The following is a 15,962-nucleotide window of genomic DNA, read 5'->3' on the forward strand; positions in this document are numbered from 1 at the left end:
ACATATTTCCCGAAATAATCTATTTGTTTATAAGCCAAAATTTTTTTTTATAATTTTAAAATATTCCTGAGGAGCTTAGATAGTCCAATTTCAATTTTGTAAAGTACATTAGATAGGTACAGTGTATTTTTATACAAAAATCATAGTTATTCTTATGTATCATGATTATTGTGGTTATTATAGCGACCGTAAATTTTTAATTAACAATTCAATTGTTGCTAAACTGTTCATTTAATTTCCATCGGCTTCTGGAATTATAATCTATACGAAAAGAGCTTTTATATTACCAAGTTATTTAATTATTGATAAACAATTACTTATATAAAATTTTAGTTGAAAATTAAACATTTTGCTGGAAAAACCCGCATTTTTAGGGGAAAATTTTCGTCGAAGTAAATCGGGAAAAAACGTCTCTATGCAGAATTTAATTACGGTGAATTTTTATTTGGTCGTTTTTGGTGTGAAGTTAAAATCTTTGGAGTTATAAAGCAAAAATTAAAAAAAAAAAACACGATTTTCGGGCGCCATTTTGTTTATAAAAAAGTAGCACACTATCTGCGGACTTTACATACCTATATCATTAATATATACAATCATAAGATTCGATTCAAGCAATAAAATTGCTGGTAAATAACTTTTCCTTGTATTTTGCTAATTAGCCCAGAGTAATAATGTTTAAATTATTATTATTTTATACATTAATTTCCAAAAGTTTACTTTTCTCATAGCTACGTACGATGTTAACATTTTTTTAAGCAGAGGCCAATAAACCAAAGAAGTACATAACCCGATAAAACTATGTTAGGGAGAACGTCATACGTACAATTATGACTGAAGTCAGCTAGCTAACGTCTAAAGGTGGAAACTATCCATAGTGGTAATGTACTGTAATGTTTCCACCCATAATTTCCCGCCTCTACTAGTTTCATCTCGTTTTATTCCACAACGTTTTATGTTTTCCATCTTTGGCGTTATTTTGCCGGTTATTAGGGCGCTCATCACTGTATTATACGCTCTGAGCTTCGCTGGTGGCGCTCCTAGCGGATTACTAATTCAACTTTCACCGGTAATTTTTAAATTTATTATTTAATTGTTATCGCTTAACATTTACAACGCAAAAAAGTAATTAAATTGTAATCGATTTTTTTAAGATTTTGCTAATCATTTTGACGTTCTATTGATAAAATATGAATTTCTTACTTCGGATACTTTCACAATTATCGTGTAGATGGCGCTAAGATTTTTAGATTAAATTATAATTACATATTACGGAACATTAAAAAAACTTAAACTCAGTATTTAAAACGTAAGTATATTTAAGGTAAAAATATATACCACAGCTTTGACCAACTAATATTTTTTATAATTAATGTTTTTAATTTTAATTTTAAATTAATCACTTTGACATTTATGTCAAATTTCCGGTAAACGTTTACAGACTTGCCACTACTGGCGCTCGCGAATTTGTAAATATCCCCTCTATGTACGAGCTCACAGCGTATAGTTAGATTTTAATAAGCCATAAGAAGCATTTACTTCGAAACGAGGAGATGGGAATTTGGTGTATATGTTACAGTTCAAGTTGATTATCCAGTTGGAGTTGACTTTTCCTAGTTCGAGTCGACTCAAACGGCTGGTTTTAGTAAAAGTTGATTATAAATATAAAATGAAGATTTTTATTCAACATTTACTAGTAAAAGTAGACTCCAACTAGTTAAAGTATACTCTTCCCAATGCCATTTAGTAAAAGTTGATTCACACAAACAACCGATTCTATAAATTAAATGTTATTGTATATTATGTTCAAATCGTGATATTTACAGTCCAGGCCGTATCGTCGCCCCCGTTAGGTAAATTATTCCAGTTATTTTTTTTTGCACAAACTTACTCAAAAAGAGGTCCTTATATCGAATCCACATGGCGTCAGGTGGTACCGTAATCGTTTTTTTTAAGCAAATTCACAAAAAAAATTCACTTCGGGACATTTTTTTTACATCATTTTTTTGGATCATTCGGAGCAAAAGAGGTCTTTTGTGATTTTTCTGTAAAATTTATTGTTCTCCAGTTATACGCGATTTAAAATTTGAAAAATGCGAAAATGACCATTTTCAAGGCTTAATATTAATAACTCAAAAATTATTATAAAAGTCAGAAAGTCACCAAATCAAATTTTAACGACCCTCCTACAAGGTACTGAAGAAATATTTGTCATTATTGTATTACTAAGCTGTTATTTTTAATTATTAACAATGAGCGCTAGGAGCGTATTGAGGCGGCTGTCAATGTGAGTGCGACTGAGATGGACCATTGAACGGTCGGAATGGAGGATCTTACTCGCACTCACATTGACGGCCGCCTCAATACGCTTTTAGCGCTCATTGTTGATAATTAAAAATAACAGCTTAGTAATAAAATAATGACAAAAATTTCTTCAGGATCTTGTAGGGGAGGCTTTAAACTTTGATTAGGTGACTTTTATAATAATAGTTTTTAATCGAGTTATTAAGCCTTAAAATGGTCATTTCGCATTTTTCAAATTTTAAATCGGGTATAACTCAAAAACTATCAATTTTAGAGAAAAATCACAAGAGACCTTTTTTGCTCCGAATGACAAAAGTAATCTAAAAAAATTTGTCCGGAGTGAAATACTTAGTTATTTATAAAACAGTTCGTGAAGTATGCTTTTTGCGCACGCACGCGATGTTTAGAGCACGAGCGGGCCGAGTGCTATACATCGCCTAAGTGCGCAAAAAGTACTTCACGCACAGTTTCATACAATATTTTATCTATCAAAAAACAAATAAAAAAAACTGCAACTCTTCGTCACTGGAATACATTCCTATTTTACAATTTTTCAGAACTTTGACATTTAAAAATTCAAACTTCTGTCAAACCACAAATCTGTCAAAACTTTTTTTGTAATTTATTGCTCACATGTCATCACCATAACCAGGCGAAAGTTAAGGATATTTGATTATATGAAAGTGTGCTAAAAAACAGTGCGAAAAAGTAAATCCCATTTAAAATACATTATTACTTCAGGCACACTTTAAACCCTTCATGTACTGCTATCTATATTTACAATTTTCACACAATAAAAACTTATACATAATATGAGGAGTAGATAAGAATTATTTTTGTGAATTTGGTTAATAAAAATTGGTTAAACAATTTTTCGACCGCGGTACCGCCTGACACTGTGTATTTGTTATAGGGATGTATTTGTTTGAGTAAGTTTGTGCAAAAAAATCGAATCAGAATAATTTACCTAACGGGGGCGACGTTACAGCCTGGACTAATAAGTAGTTGAAACGGTCAAAACAAAGAGACGCACACTCATCAAAAATGCACTTGAGATTATACTCGTATAAATTGTATAATCTACTTAGACTAACAAGAGTTAGGAAGAGTCAACTTTAACTAGTAAAAGTTGATTTAAATTTTTCAAATCAACTTTTACTGCTCGCTTCAGTTGGAGTTGACTCGAACTAGGAAAAGTCAACTCTAACTGAGAATCAACTTGAACTGTAACATATATAACTTTAAAATAGGGGAAGCACTAAAAATAACGATTGTAATTAATTTATATTTCGTTGGTTTTAGTCTTAAACACAAATTTAAAAAAATCTGTTTAATAATAATTTAATTTAGATTAACAAATTGTAATAGTTCAGTATATCTATTTATTCGGCTACATACATAAAAGGTAATCAAAATAATCTCTTGTTCTTAGTAAAATTTTACATGCCGTTATGAAATATTATTTAATACTACATTATATTATTAAAACAAATGAAAAGTATTCACGACATTGATATATCACGAATGTAATAGTTAAACAAATGTATGTCCATACTAACTCTCATTACACTCAAACTATATTGAAAAGTTGTTCTGAAGCTATTTCCTTGTGACATCTTTATAATCAACTATTTTCAATGGGAAATAAGCCACAATTTTACCAAAAAAAATGATTTTATTAACGTTTCGACGCCCACTAGTCGGGTGTTGTTGTCAAAATACAAAATAATACTAAATTAAACAAAAATGTTGTTGCTTAGTAAAAAATTCTTCTAATAATTTATTTAGACTCATTTATATCGGCAATTCAGACATGTATTATACATTTTAAAATAGAAGACTTAAAAATGATTTTGCCAATAATGATGAGTTGCGTTCCTGGAACGACTTTACTAAAAGATAGTTCATTGAAAATAGTTGATTATATTGAAAAGAAGTTTATAGTATTTAGTTTAGTTCATGTTTGAATGCATAATTTTGAATTAATTTAGAGGAATTGTAATTATTAAATTTATACGTAAGTATAGCACGAAGAGAAATATAGATAAAGTTGAATTGTTAGGCTTAAGTCTGGCCATGTTGCTCCTAAGGAAACTTGGAAGTGACAAATCAGCAACACGATACATTCATGACATCAATCCCAATAACATCGCATGACATATAGTTGCCACCCCCAAAGGAGCATGTGATAAAAAATTTACCACTACTATAAAAATTGGAACATCTAACAGCTACCTGCTCATTAAATTAAATTAAGAGTACTATATAGGGTGAGGCAGATAACTGGCCTATTAGAAATATCTCGAGAACTAAAGGCAACAGAATCATGAAAATTGGAATAAAGGGGTTTTGAGGGATGATCTATTAAATGAAAATATTTTCATCACTTTGCAACTTCCGGTTATACCGGAAGTTGCTTATAACTTGGTTTTTTTAAATGGGACACCCTGTATATTTTTACATTTTTGGATTCTCCTCAATATCTTCTTTTTTAAAATATGAGATTTTGTAACATTATACAGGGTATTTTAAAAGATATTTACGTTTTTTTATTAATTTCGTAGCAACATTCACACCCTGTAGAATTGTAACAGTTTGACATTAAAAACTCTGCTTACGTTCAAGTGATTTTTAATATAGTCTATTATTGTTAAGAATCATTAGTATAGCTAATTTTGAAATTTAAGTATACAGGGTTGGTCGAAACTCGGAATGAATATTTTCTGAGTTTTCTTAAATAGAACACCCTGTATTTTAGTATTGTAATGAAATTATATTTTATAGTACTTTTTTATTTTATAAGTATTCCCTATACCTAACTGCTTTAATTTGTGAGTTATTGGTGATTCAATCTAAACATTAATTGCAACAAATAATACGTAAAATTTTATTAGGTTGGCCGTGAAAATATTCAATCACAAATAATTTTTCAGAAATAAATACATATTAATCCAGACTGATCCTTAAAATTACCAATAATGGGTTAGCTATCAAAGTACCTACGTAGTTAAGATTGTTGGTGCGACTAACAATTAAGCACAAATTAAAGCAGTTAGGTATAGGGAATGCTTAAGAAATAAAAAAAGTACCAAAAAATATCATTTCATTACAATACTAAAATACTATTTTATTTAAGAAAACTCAGAAAATACTCATTCCGAGTTTCGACCAACCATGTATACTAAAATTAAAAATTTAGCTATACTAATGATTCTTAACAATAGTAGACTATATTAAAAATCATTTGAAGGTAAGTAGAGTTTTAGTTGTCAAACTACTACAATTCTACAGGGTGTGAAAATTGCTACGAATTTAATAAAAAAACGTAATTATCTTTTAAAATACCCTGTATAACATTACAAATCCTCATATTTTAAGAAAGAAGACATCGAAGAGAATCCAAAAATGTAAAAAATATACGGGGTGTCCCATTTAAAAAAACGAAGTTATAAGCAACTTCCGGTATAACCGGAAGTTGCAAAGAGATGAAAATATTTTCATTTAATAGATCATCCGTCAAAACCCCTGTATTCCAATTTTCATGATTCTGTTGCCTTTAGTTTTCGAGATATTTCTAATAGGCCAGTTATCTGCCTCACCCTGTATATCGATTACACCAGAAGAAATGGTATCAAATATATCAAAGACATTAAACCTGGCAACGTCCCTGGAATGGATGGCATACCCCCTGAATTCCTGATCGATTGTGCTGCCAAAGCTGATTTATGAATTTGTTATTAAACACCATGCATCCAAATGTACAAAAATATTTGAAAAAAGTATCACTATGTTTTTTTGACCTGCACTTTGAATATAAAATAACTTAAACCTTCTAGCACTTCCGTTTATAACGGAAGTAACCATTATCTTGGTTAATTTTAATTTTCTTCAATTATCTTTTTATCTTTCGTAAAAATATTTTTTTGCATTTTTATTATTTTTTAATTCGCATTAATTCCCATATTTATAATTAAAGGTAGGATATTTATGTACGCATATATTGAATTTAAATTTTATACCTGAAAATCATTAAATATCTACCTTTTCCGCATTGTTTCAGTAATAAAACTTATTTTATTAATTTTATGAAACATACTATTATAAAACATAATATTAAAGTAATTTTTATTACCGAAACCATGCGAAAGAGATTCCATGATTTTCAGGTATAAAATTTGAATTCAATATATACCTATATAAATATCATCCTCTTAATTATAAATATAGTAATTAATGCGAATTTAACAGGTTCACTATCCAGGTTTTAGAGTGGAAATTGCTCATAAGTCCAGTTATGTTTTTGTAAAAATTGATATCTTCTGGCTTTAAATAAACAAATAATGTTGTAAAATATATAAATATGTAATTAAAAAATATTTGTTTTACAGCATACCACATATGGACTGTGGACTCTATAGAACAAAAATGACCAAAAGTTGTCTCGTGAGTCCACAGACCATATGTGGTATGTGCGTACTTTCCTCATTTTATCCATTTTTTCCCTGTATCAAATAAGAAATGGCATAGACAACTCATCAATTATTACGATAAACTTAGGTCGTCTTTATGTTCTAAGACAACAAAATACGTGAAATTAGCTACCAATTCGCAAGACCTTGACCTGGTAAAAAAAAGTTGCTGTCGATGTTCTGTTTGGAGTGGGTATCATAAATACAGTTTATTTGTTCAATAAATTGAACCAGCAGAATAAATGAACAATATTGCAGCCCCAAATGAGTATTGTGAAAAATCTTTTGGGTATAAACGTTGTTCAGACACCTGCAATACCTCGTCACAAATACAGCATTTTCTTAAACCGCTGGATAGAAAAGATGGAAAAATTACTAGATGTAGGTGTGCCGGATGCTATAATGAATTTCGTCAAGAAGGAGGAACATCAGCAGCTGCCACTAATAAAGCCAAAAGTTTCACAAATATGTTACATCTGTACCAAACCGTATTGTTTGCAATGTTTCCAAAAAGTACATTGAACATATAACTTGTTTTCAATACTTTTCCTTTTTCAATAAATATTTACTTTTCATTATATTGTATATTATTATTTTATCTTACATATCCATTTTTTAGTTCGCTAAAAGTGAAAACGCAATAAGATATAGGTGTTTAGTTTCGATATTACATTTATCGCAATTACGATAAAATTACACATTTTTTTCTCTTTGTCCCAACACTATTTATAATTATATGGGATATGTTCTGTCAAGTTCACGTCTAATAAAGGCCATTCTCCTCACGTCCAGTTTTATAAACAACCTGAAAATTGTATCTACGAACAGACCACATATGGTCTGTGAACTGGTAGTGCTTTTAGTCCACAGACCATATGTGGTCTGTGGACAGTGAACCTGATAAAACTTATTTTATTAATTTTATGAAACATACTATTATAAAACATAATATTAAAGTAATTTTTATTACCGAAACCATGCGAAAGAGATTCCATGATTTTCAGGTATAAAATTTGAATTCAATATATATATATATATATATATATATATATATATATATATATATATATATATATATATATATATAAATATATATATATATATATATAAATATATATATATATATATATATATATATATATATATATATATATATATATATATATATATATATACCGTTCTTAGGCGTCAACGCCCTTCGGTAGTGATCTATGGGGGAGTATCACCGAGCCGCAAGCCCTTATCCCTTGCCGTACTGCTCCCTCATAGGTCGATCAGATGCCCGCATATTCCAGTCTAAGCACCAGATTCATATTTAGAATTTTATACTGACGCGTTAGCCTTTTTGTTTTTCCGATGGCCTGGCTTGGGCTTGAACTCTCGTACCTCACGGCGAAGTGAAGTGCGGGTCAGCCGCTAGTCGCACTGAGCTATCCGATCGATGAATTCAATATATACCTATATAAATATCATCCTCTTAATTATAAATATAGTAATTAATGCGAATTCAAGGAATAATAAAAACGAAAAAAAAATTCAATGAAAAATAAAAAAAATAATTGAAGGAAGTTAAAATTAACCCCGATAATGATTACTTTCGATATAAACTACTAATAGAAGGTTCCAGTTATTTTAAATTCAAAGTACTGGTCAAAAAACATCAGTGCTATTTTTTTTTCAAATATTTTTGTACATTTGGATGCGTGGTGTTTAATAACAAATTCATAAATCAGCTTGTACTAGCCACAGTATTTCTAGTTCAGAGAAATAAGGGAAAAAATATCCTGTTGGTGACACAACCCCCTCCAGACCGAAACCAAATTTTTTGATTAGTATGGACATCTATATTAATAACCTATATGTTTCCTGCAGCCGCTTTTGATGATATACATAGTTATAAACAAATGAAGATCAAAAAACGGTAAATTTTCGCTTTTTTCGTCTATAACCAGAAAGTTTAGTATTTTAAACAAATTTGAGAGTGAGAAACTCATAAATCGTATAAAAAAACTTATATGGCGTTCGCTGAATATGTCTATCCTTATTGGTTGCTTAGAAAATTGCAAAATAAATCATAAATTTTGAGTTTTTATAAATATTCATAACTTATGTAAAAATTAACTTAGAATGTTCTTATTACACGGAATGCTGAGACTTCTGGTGCTTAAATCATACCCTAAATTTCAAAGCAATTGGTCAAATAGTTTTAAAGGTATTTAATTTGTTTATCCCAAATAATTTTTTTTGCAACGCTACAAGTCAGAAAATGATGAAGTTACACTAATACTTTGGACAGTTTATGAAAGAAGAAGTTTTATACTATTAATTTAATTAAAAAAAAAATGACAAAAAATAATTCTAAATACTGCAAAATTATTTTGCAAAAATAATTGTCCTAGGACAATTGTTTTTCTTTCTGAATGTGTATAAAAATTCAGTTTTTCCAAATATGAAAAAATAATTTTTCTACGCGTAACGGTTAAAAAGTTATTCTAATTGTTTATAAGTAAGCAAAAAATCGACGTGTTTTTGCAAAATAATTTTACACTGTTTAAAATTACTTTTTGTTATTTTTTTTTTAATTAAGTTAATAGTATAAATGTTCTTCTTCCATAAACTGTCAGAAGTCTTACTGTAACCTCATAATTTTCTGACTTATAGTGTTGCAAAAAAAAATGAATTTGGGATAAACAAACTAAATAACTTTTAAACTTTCTGACCAATTGCTTTGAAATTTAAAATATAATTTAAGCACCAGAAGTCTCAGCAATTCGGGTAATAAGAAGATTCTAAGTTAATTTTTACATAAGGTATGAATATTTATAAAAACCAATTGTAAGCAACCAATAAGGATAGACATATTCAGCGAACGCCATATTGAAATTTTTTAGACGATGTATGAGTTTCTTACTCTCAAATTTGTTTAAATTGCTTAACTTGTTATAGACGAAAAAAGCGAAAATTTACCGTTTTTTGATCTTCATTTGTTTATAACTATGTATATCATCAAAATCGGCTGCAGGAAACATAAAGGTTATTAATATAGATGTCCATACTACTCAAAAAATTTGGTTTCGGCCTGGAGGGGGATGTGTCACGAGAAAAATCTTATTTCTCTGGACTATTCGGTTTTATTTAATTTCGAGAAAACTTTGAAAACTGCTTAATATAAATCTAATCTTTATAATGAAATATCTCTTATGCAGTATAGATGAGTAGAGATTAAATAAAAACATTCGTTTATATTGAAAATTATATACAAAAGATTGGATTAATTTTGATTCCCAAAATAATTGTAAGTCCCTTTTCCAAAAATGACTTAAATTATAATAAAGAAATCGCAAATCATACAAAAAAGTGTGGCAAAATCTCACAACTAGTCAAAATATGTTACGAAATATGTTAACACGTAGTCAAAATATGTTACGAAATGACAGCTGTCAAACTTGTTTGGTCAGGTATTAGGCGAGGTGACAGTGCTAGATGACATCAATATAACTACCTGTTTTAGGGATAAGAATCGGCTCGAAATGATACCTTTTGAAATTTTCGTTTTGGCCAGCTTTTTATGTGAAATAACACCCTGTGCATCAGATAAATACTTGGATGTTAAACTGTAATATGTTGTGTATTAAATTGCCATTCGCTAAATAAAATAAATTTCGAAGGATGGATATTGGACAGATTTCTGCACAATGAAACAATGTGGCTATTACACGCTACGAAAACTGAAATAAAAATATGGCTTATAAATAAATATTATAAGCTGTTTTCCACTTAATTGCTAATATCTTTATTCCCACCAAATATTGAGTATTGCTTATATAAATAAATCTTTATAAACTTTAAAGACATACATTTATCACTATTAAAAATAGATACAATGTTCGGGTAACTTTTTGGTTTTATATTATGGATATGGGATCAAAAAATTACTTGACTAAAGCTTACGAGTCAAATGCGCTGCGAATTACTAATATATCATTTTTATTATTTATTCTATATTTAAAGAGAACAATAGTACATAATTCAATTGATTTTTGTTCCAATTAATTTCAATTTTTTGTAACATATCGAATATAATTTACTATTTTTATTGAGCATAAGCCACAACTTTACTTCAAAATAAGTTTATTTGACGTTTCGATTTCCACTTCGGAAATTGTTCTCAAAATACAAAACAAATAAACTAAAACAAATTTGAAAATTTGTTTTTGTTACTGGGTGAAAAAATTCGTCTAATAATTTAATTTTATCTGATTCATTCATATTGACAATTCTGACACTTATACATTTTAGAGTAGATGACTTTAAAATGATACTGTCAATAATTTTGAGTGATGGTTCATTTGATTATACGAAATCAACTTAACAATATCCGTCGAACCATTTCCGAAGTCAAAATCGAAATGACAAATAAACTTATTTTAAAGTAACATTGTGGCCTATTCACAATACAACTAGAAAATTGCATTAAGATGCCACAAAAAAATAGCTTCAAAACAAGATACTGAATATGATTATACGACACAAGAAATTCATATTATCATTGGCAGCAGGACAAGGCAAAAAAAGATGTGATAACGAATATCAGTTTGAAAGTTATAGCAATGTTCAACATAAGTTTAACCTACTAGATAGCTTACCAGATTATTGGATCATTATTACTAATATTTGGAATATTAAGATTTGGGAATTCTAGTATTCCAAAAAATGTTATAAATGTACTGAATAAAGTCAAGAATATATTAAAATATTCTAACAGCCCATGCACAAAATACAGTAAAATGATAAAAAGGGTTTAAGTGAAATCTATAAAGTAATTTCCTAGTCTTAGAACTATATTTTAAAGTTTAATTTTAATAATCACAGATTAGACTAACAGAAAGATAAAAAACGAACTTAAAAAAATCAAGAAAATGGACATGCAAAAAATAAGTCATTATAAAACTAGTAGAAAGGACCCCGCACAAACCTTATGGAAAATAGGTCCCAGTGGATTTCGTTCATACTTTGGGAAAATACTCTTTGAAGCATCCTGATAAAAAGTTCTCATGGGCACAACTCAATCGTATGAAGGAATTTCAAGATATGGAGGCCCGAACTCGGAAAATTATAAGATTTACGGGGTATTCCAATTACGTGAGTTACTGGTTATTTGGCAACACGTAGAAGTTTGGATCAAGGAAAAGTACTAGTAGTCTAGGATTTTTTCCTGGCTATCCAATGGCGACCTTTACTTTGACCTTGACCTTCAACGGACGTCATCTTCTAGAGTTTCGAGGGTTTTTGGCATTAAATTGATATAAACAGATTACTTATGGGTTTTTGGGATCGCAAAACACGAATATGCCATCAGAATTGACCTCCGGATGACGTGATGGCCAGGGCCACTGCAAGGGACGTCATCTTCTAGAGTTTTGATGGTTTTCGGCATTTAATTGATGCAAATGAATTACTGCAGGGTTTTTTGACGTCGCTAAACACGAATATGCCACCAGAACCGACTCCAGGAGCACCTGGTTTTCAAGGTAAATGAAAGGGGCTCCTGGAGTTTCGAGGGCCTTTGGTACTACATTGATGCAAACGGATTACTCATAGGTTTTTGGAGTTGCTGAACACGAATACCCCATCAGAACAGATATCGGAGTACCTGGTGCCAAAGGCACGTCATGCTTTGGAGATTCGAGAGCTTTCGGTTTTTGGCGCTGCTGAACGTGAATTCGATATCATATCCGATCCACGGAGCACCTGGTGCCTAAGGCAGGTCTTCTTCTGGAGTTTCGACAGGTTTCGGCATTAAATTGATGCAGATGAGTATTACTCATTAGTTTTTGGGGCTGCTAAACACAAATACGCCATCAGGACAGACACCGGGGTACCTGGTGCCTAAGGCACGTCATCTTCTGGGGTTTTGAGAGTTTTCGGTACTAAATTTATGCAAGCGGATTACTCTTGTGTTTTTGGGGTTGCTGAACACGAATATGACTTAAATAAAAGACTCTGGAGTATCTAGTGGCCACGATGAATACCACTATCAAAATAGAATGTAGTAAATGATATTAAAATAAATGAAGGAAAAACATTGTCAGATATAAATTGAGTTTATATTTTTTATAAATAATTAAAACAATTGAAGAGCACAACATAGTTATTGTATTAATATTTTTGACTTTGAAAACGGTATAAAGGACCTCGAAAGTCCAGAAGATGACGTGCCATAGTGCATGTTCGGTAGTACGCATGTATCCATGTTCGGCAACCCCAAAACCTAAGAGTAATCCATTTGATTCCTTCGAAACTCCAGAAGATAACTTGTCTTAGGCACCAGGTGCTCCTGTGTCTGTGCTGATCACGTATTCGTGTTCAGCAACCCCAAAAACCTATAACTAATCCGTTTGCATTAATGTAGTACCAAAGACTCTCGAAACTCCAGGAGCCCCTTTAATTGACCTTGGAAACCAGGTGCTCCGGGAATCGGTTCTGGTGGCATATTCGTGTTTAGCGACCTCAAAAAAACCTCCAGTAATTCATTTGCATCAATTAAATGCCAAAAACCATCGAAACTCTAGAAGATGACGTCCCTTGCAGAGGCTCTGCCCACCATGTCATCCGGAGGACAATTCTGATGGCATATTCGTGTTTAGCGATCCCAAAAACCCATGAGTAATCTGTTTATATCAATTGAATGCCGAAAACCCTCGAAACTCTAGAAGATGACGCCCGTTGAAGGCCAAGGTCAAAGTAAAGGTCGCCATTGGATAGCCAGGAAAAAATCCTAGATTACTAGTACTTTTCCTTGATCCAAACTTCTACATGTTGCCAAATAACCAGTAACTCACGGAATTGGAACACCCCGTAAATCTTATAATTTTCCGAGTTTGGGCCTCTATATCTTGAAAATCCTTCATACCATTGAGTTGTGCCCATGAGAACTTTTTATCAGGATGCTTCAAAGAGTATTTTCCCAAAGTATAAACGAAATCCACTGGGACCTATTTTCCTTAAGGTTTGTGCGGGGTCCTTTAGGTGAAAATATGGAACATGAAATAAATGAAAAATATCGTACTAAATTTGATAACAGAAATTAAATAAATGATGCACAGAAAAAAAATTCCAGTTGCAATTTTTACAATAAGAATTTGTTTACTAACATGTGTGCTATAATACACATTTAGAAGAATATAATGTGTATTTATTGAAGGGCATGCTAAATAAAGAAATTTAAATAAATATTGCTGAACCTAACTGAAAGTGTAGACATAAATTTAACAAAAAATAGGCTCCAATTTTAACTAAAGCCTTAATTGCACAATTTATCACATTTATAAACTGCAAATCTAAATTAAAAACGGCTTAGAACTAAATATACTTTATATAATGATTTTATCAGTAAGGTGATAAAGTAATTATAATTTTCCCAAATTTGAAGAATATCTATACTTTATTTCACGTTAAGAATAGAGCGTTACGCTTATGGAGATCAGTGTTGACAAACCTCCCGGGCACGGGTGGCTACTCGACCGCCGATATACGATTCATTTTAATCAGTACGGCGTGGCATCGGCGCGCTTCTATCGTTCATAAGAAATGCATGGGGCTATCTTCGCAATGTTCTATTCTTAACGTGAAATAAAGTATAGTCACAAATTTGTATTGTCTTCAAGTTGAGAAAGTTGTTGAAAGCCATTACAAAGTTTTGCTTTAGTCAGTATGTCAACTTCTAAAATTCATTGAATAAAATGAACAATTTTTTGTCCCCATATCCTATTAGTAATTATATGAAATCTGATGTTTTTATAACTATTACATAGCATGATAATGTACAATTAAAAACATAGAATCATAATACGATAGTCTGTATATATTTATTTAGCAAGTTGCAATGGCTAAGAGATTTGAATTATTTTAAATATCACACTTTCATCTTACAAAGTATTATCTTATATTCATATAAAATTCACAATATGTACAAAGGGACGTAATAGCAAACTATTTTCTATATGTATAAATGTATCTTCTCTTTTGTATGTAACAATAGGTAACTAGTCATTTGGGCAGGCTCAAGGTTTTCCCTAAAATAATAATTAAAATAATTAAATAAATTGTAATAAGTAGATAAATTCATTCATAATTCAACGTATTTAATGATTTATTTCTAATCAACGACTGGTTAGATATCCGTATTGCTGACATGACATTTATCTATTGGTAAAACTCACTAATGCAATTAGAACGAAAACATGCATTGTTTCGGAAAAATTCAAACAAGCTTATATTTTTCTAAAACTTTTTTTGTTAGTTTATATACATATTAAAGTAAAAAGTTCTACTCGCAGATTTGGCCGCTAATTGTTTATTAATTGTTTAAACAATAACAATTGTTTTGTATAAATAATTTTAAAAATATCGTTAAATTCATCATTTTGCTTTGATCAAAAATATGTTTCTATTTTGTTTTTAATTATGCTGAATCCGAATATGGCATTGCAATTTGAAAATTCTTATACAGAAGCTCTTATACAGTGTGTCTGCGTAGCTAGGAACCACATGGAAAACTTTTTATTATCAATTTTACGAAAAAAAGTTATTCTTAATAAAATGCTCTGGATAGTCAAAAATCTAAAACTGAACCATCAGACATCAAATTTTATCAATTTTATACGAGTTATGTCAAAAATATGAATTTCGTTAAAGTGTAAAGTACGTTTATATTCAAGAATATCAAAAAATGCTATTATGAAAAGTTGTTTGAAATTAGAAACTATGTCTAAATATACAATTACATCATTTTAATAGAAAAAAAAAATTAAATTTTTTCTCAAATTATGCGATACCCATGATCATTTTGTTACAATCATGATAACTATTTTATTATCACTTTTACGAAAAAAAGTTATTCTTTATAAAATGCTCTCCCTGGTCTAAAATCTAAGATACAACCATCAGATATCAAACTTTTTTAATTTTATACGAGGTATGTAAAAAATATGAATTTTTCTTAAGAGTTAAGTGCCTTTATTATTTACAATATTTTAATTAGAAGGATGTAATTGAACACTAAAACAAATTTTTTAATTCCAAACAACTTTTCTTAATAACAATTTTCGTTATTGTGAAATGTAAAGGTACTTTACTCTTGAGTGAAATTCATATTTTTTGACATACCTCGTATAACATTAATTAAATTTG

The 15,962-nt window shown here is 30.2% G+C and overlaps 1 protein-coding gene across 1 annotated transcript in view; it reads right to left on the minus strand.

Moving 5' to 3' along the window:
* Positions 1-1,291: 1,291 nt before the first annotated feature.
* The window catches only part of LOC114332430 (egl nine homolog 1), a 123,875-nt gene continuing 109,204 nt past the window's right edge, over positions 1,292-15,962 (minus strand). The window contains exons 5-6 of the mRNA XM_050650367.1: positions 8,229-14,845; positions 1,292-6,493 (exon numbers count right to left, since the gene is read on the minus strand). Of these exons, the coding sequence (XP_050506324.1) occupies positions 14,820-14,845 (26 nt within the window). The 3' untranslated portion in view covers positions 1,292-6,493; positions 8,229-14,819. The remainder of the gene's footprint in view (positions 6,494-8,228; positions 14,846-15,962) is intronic.

This window comes from Diabrotica virgifera, chromosome 5 (genome assembly GCF_917563875.1).
Source record: "Diabrotica virgifera virgifera chromosome 5, PGI_DIABVI_V3a".
Classification (NCBI taxonomy): domain Eukaryota; kingdom Metazoa; phylum Arthropoda; class Insecta; order Coleoptera; family Chrysomelidae; genus Diabrotica; species Diabrotica virgifera.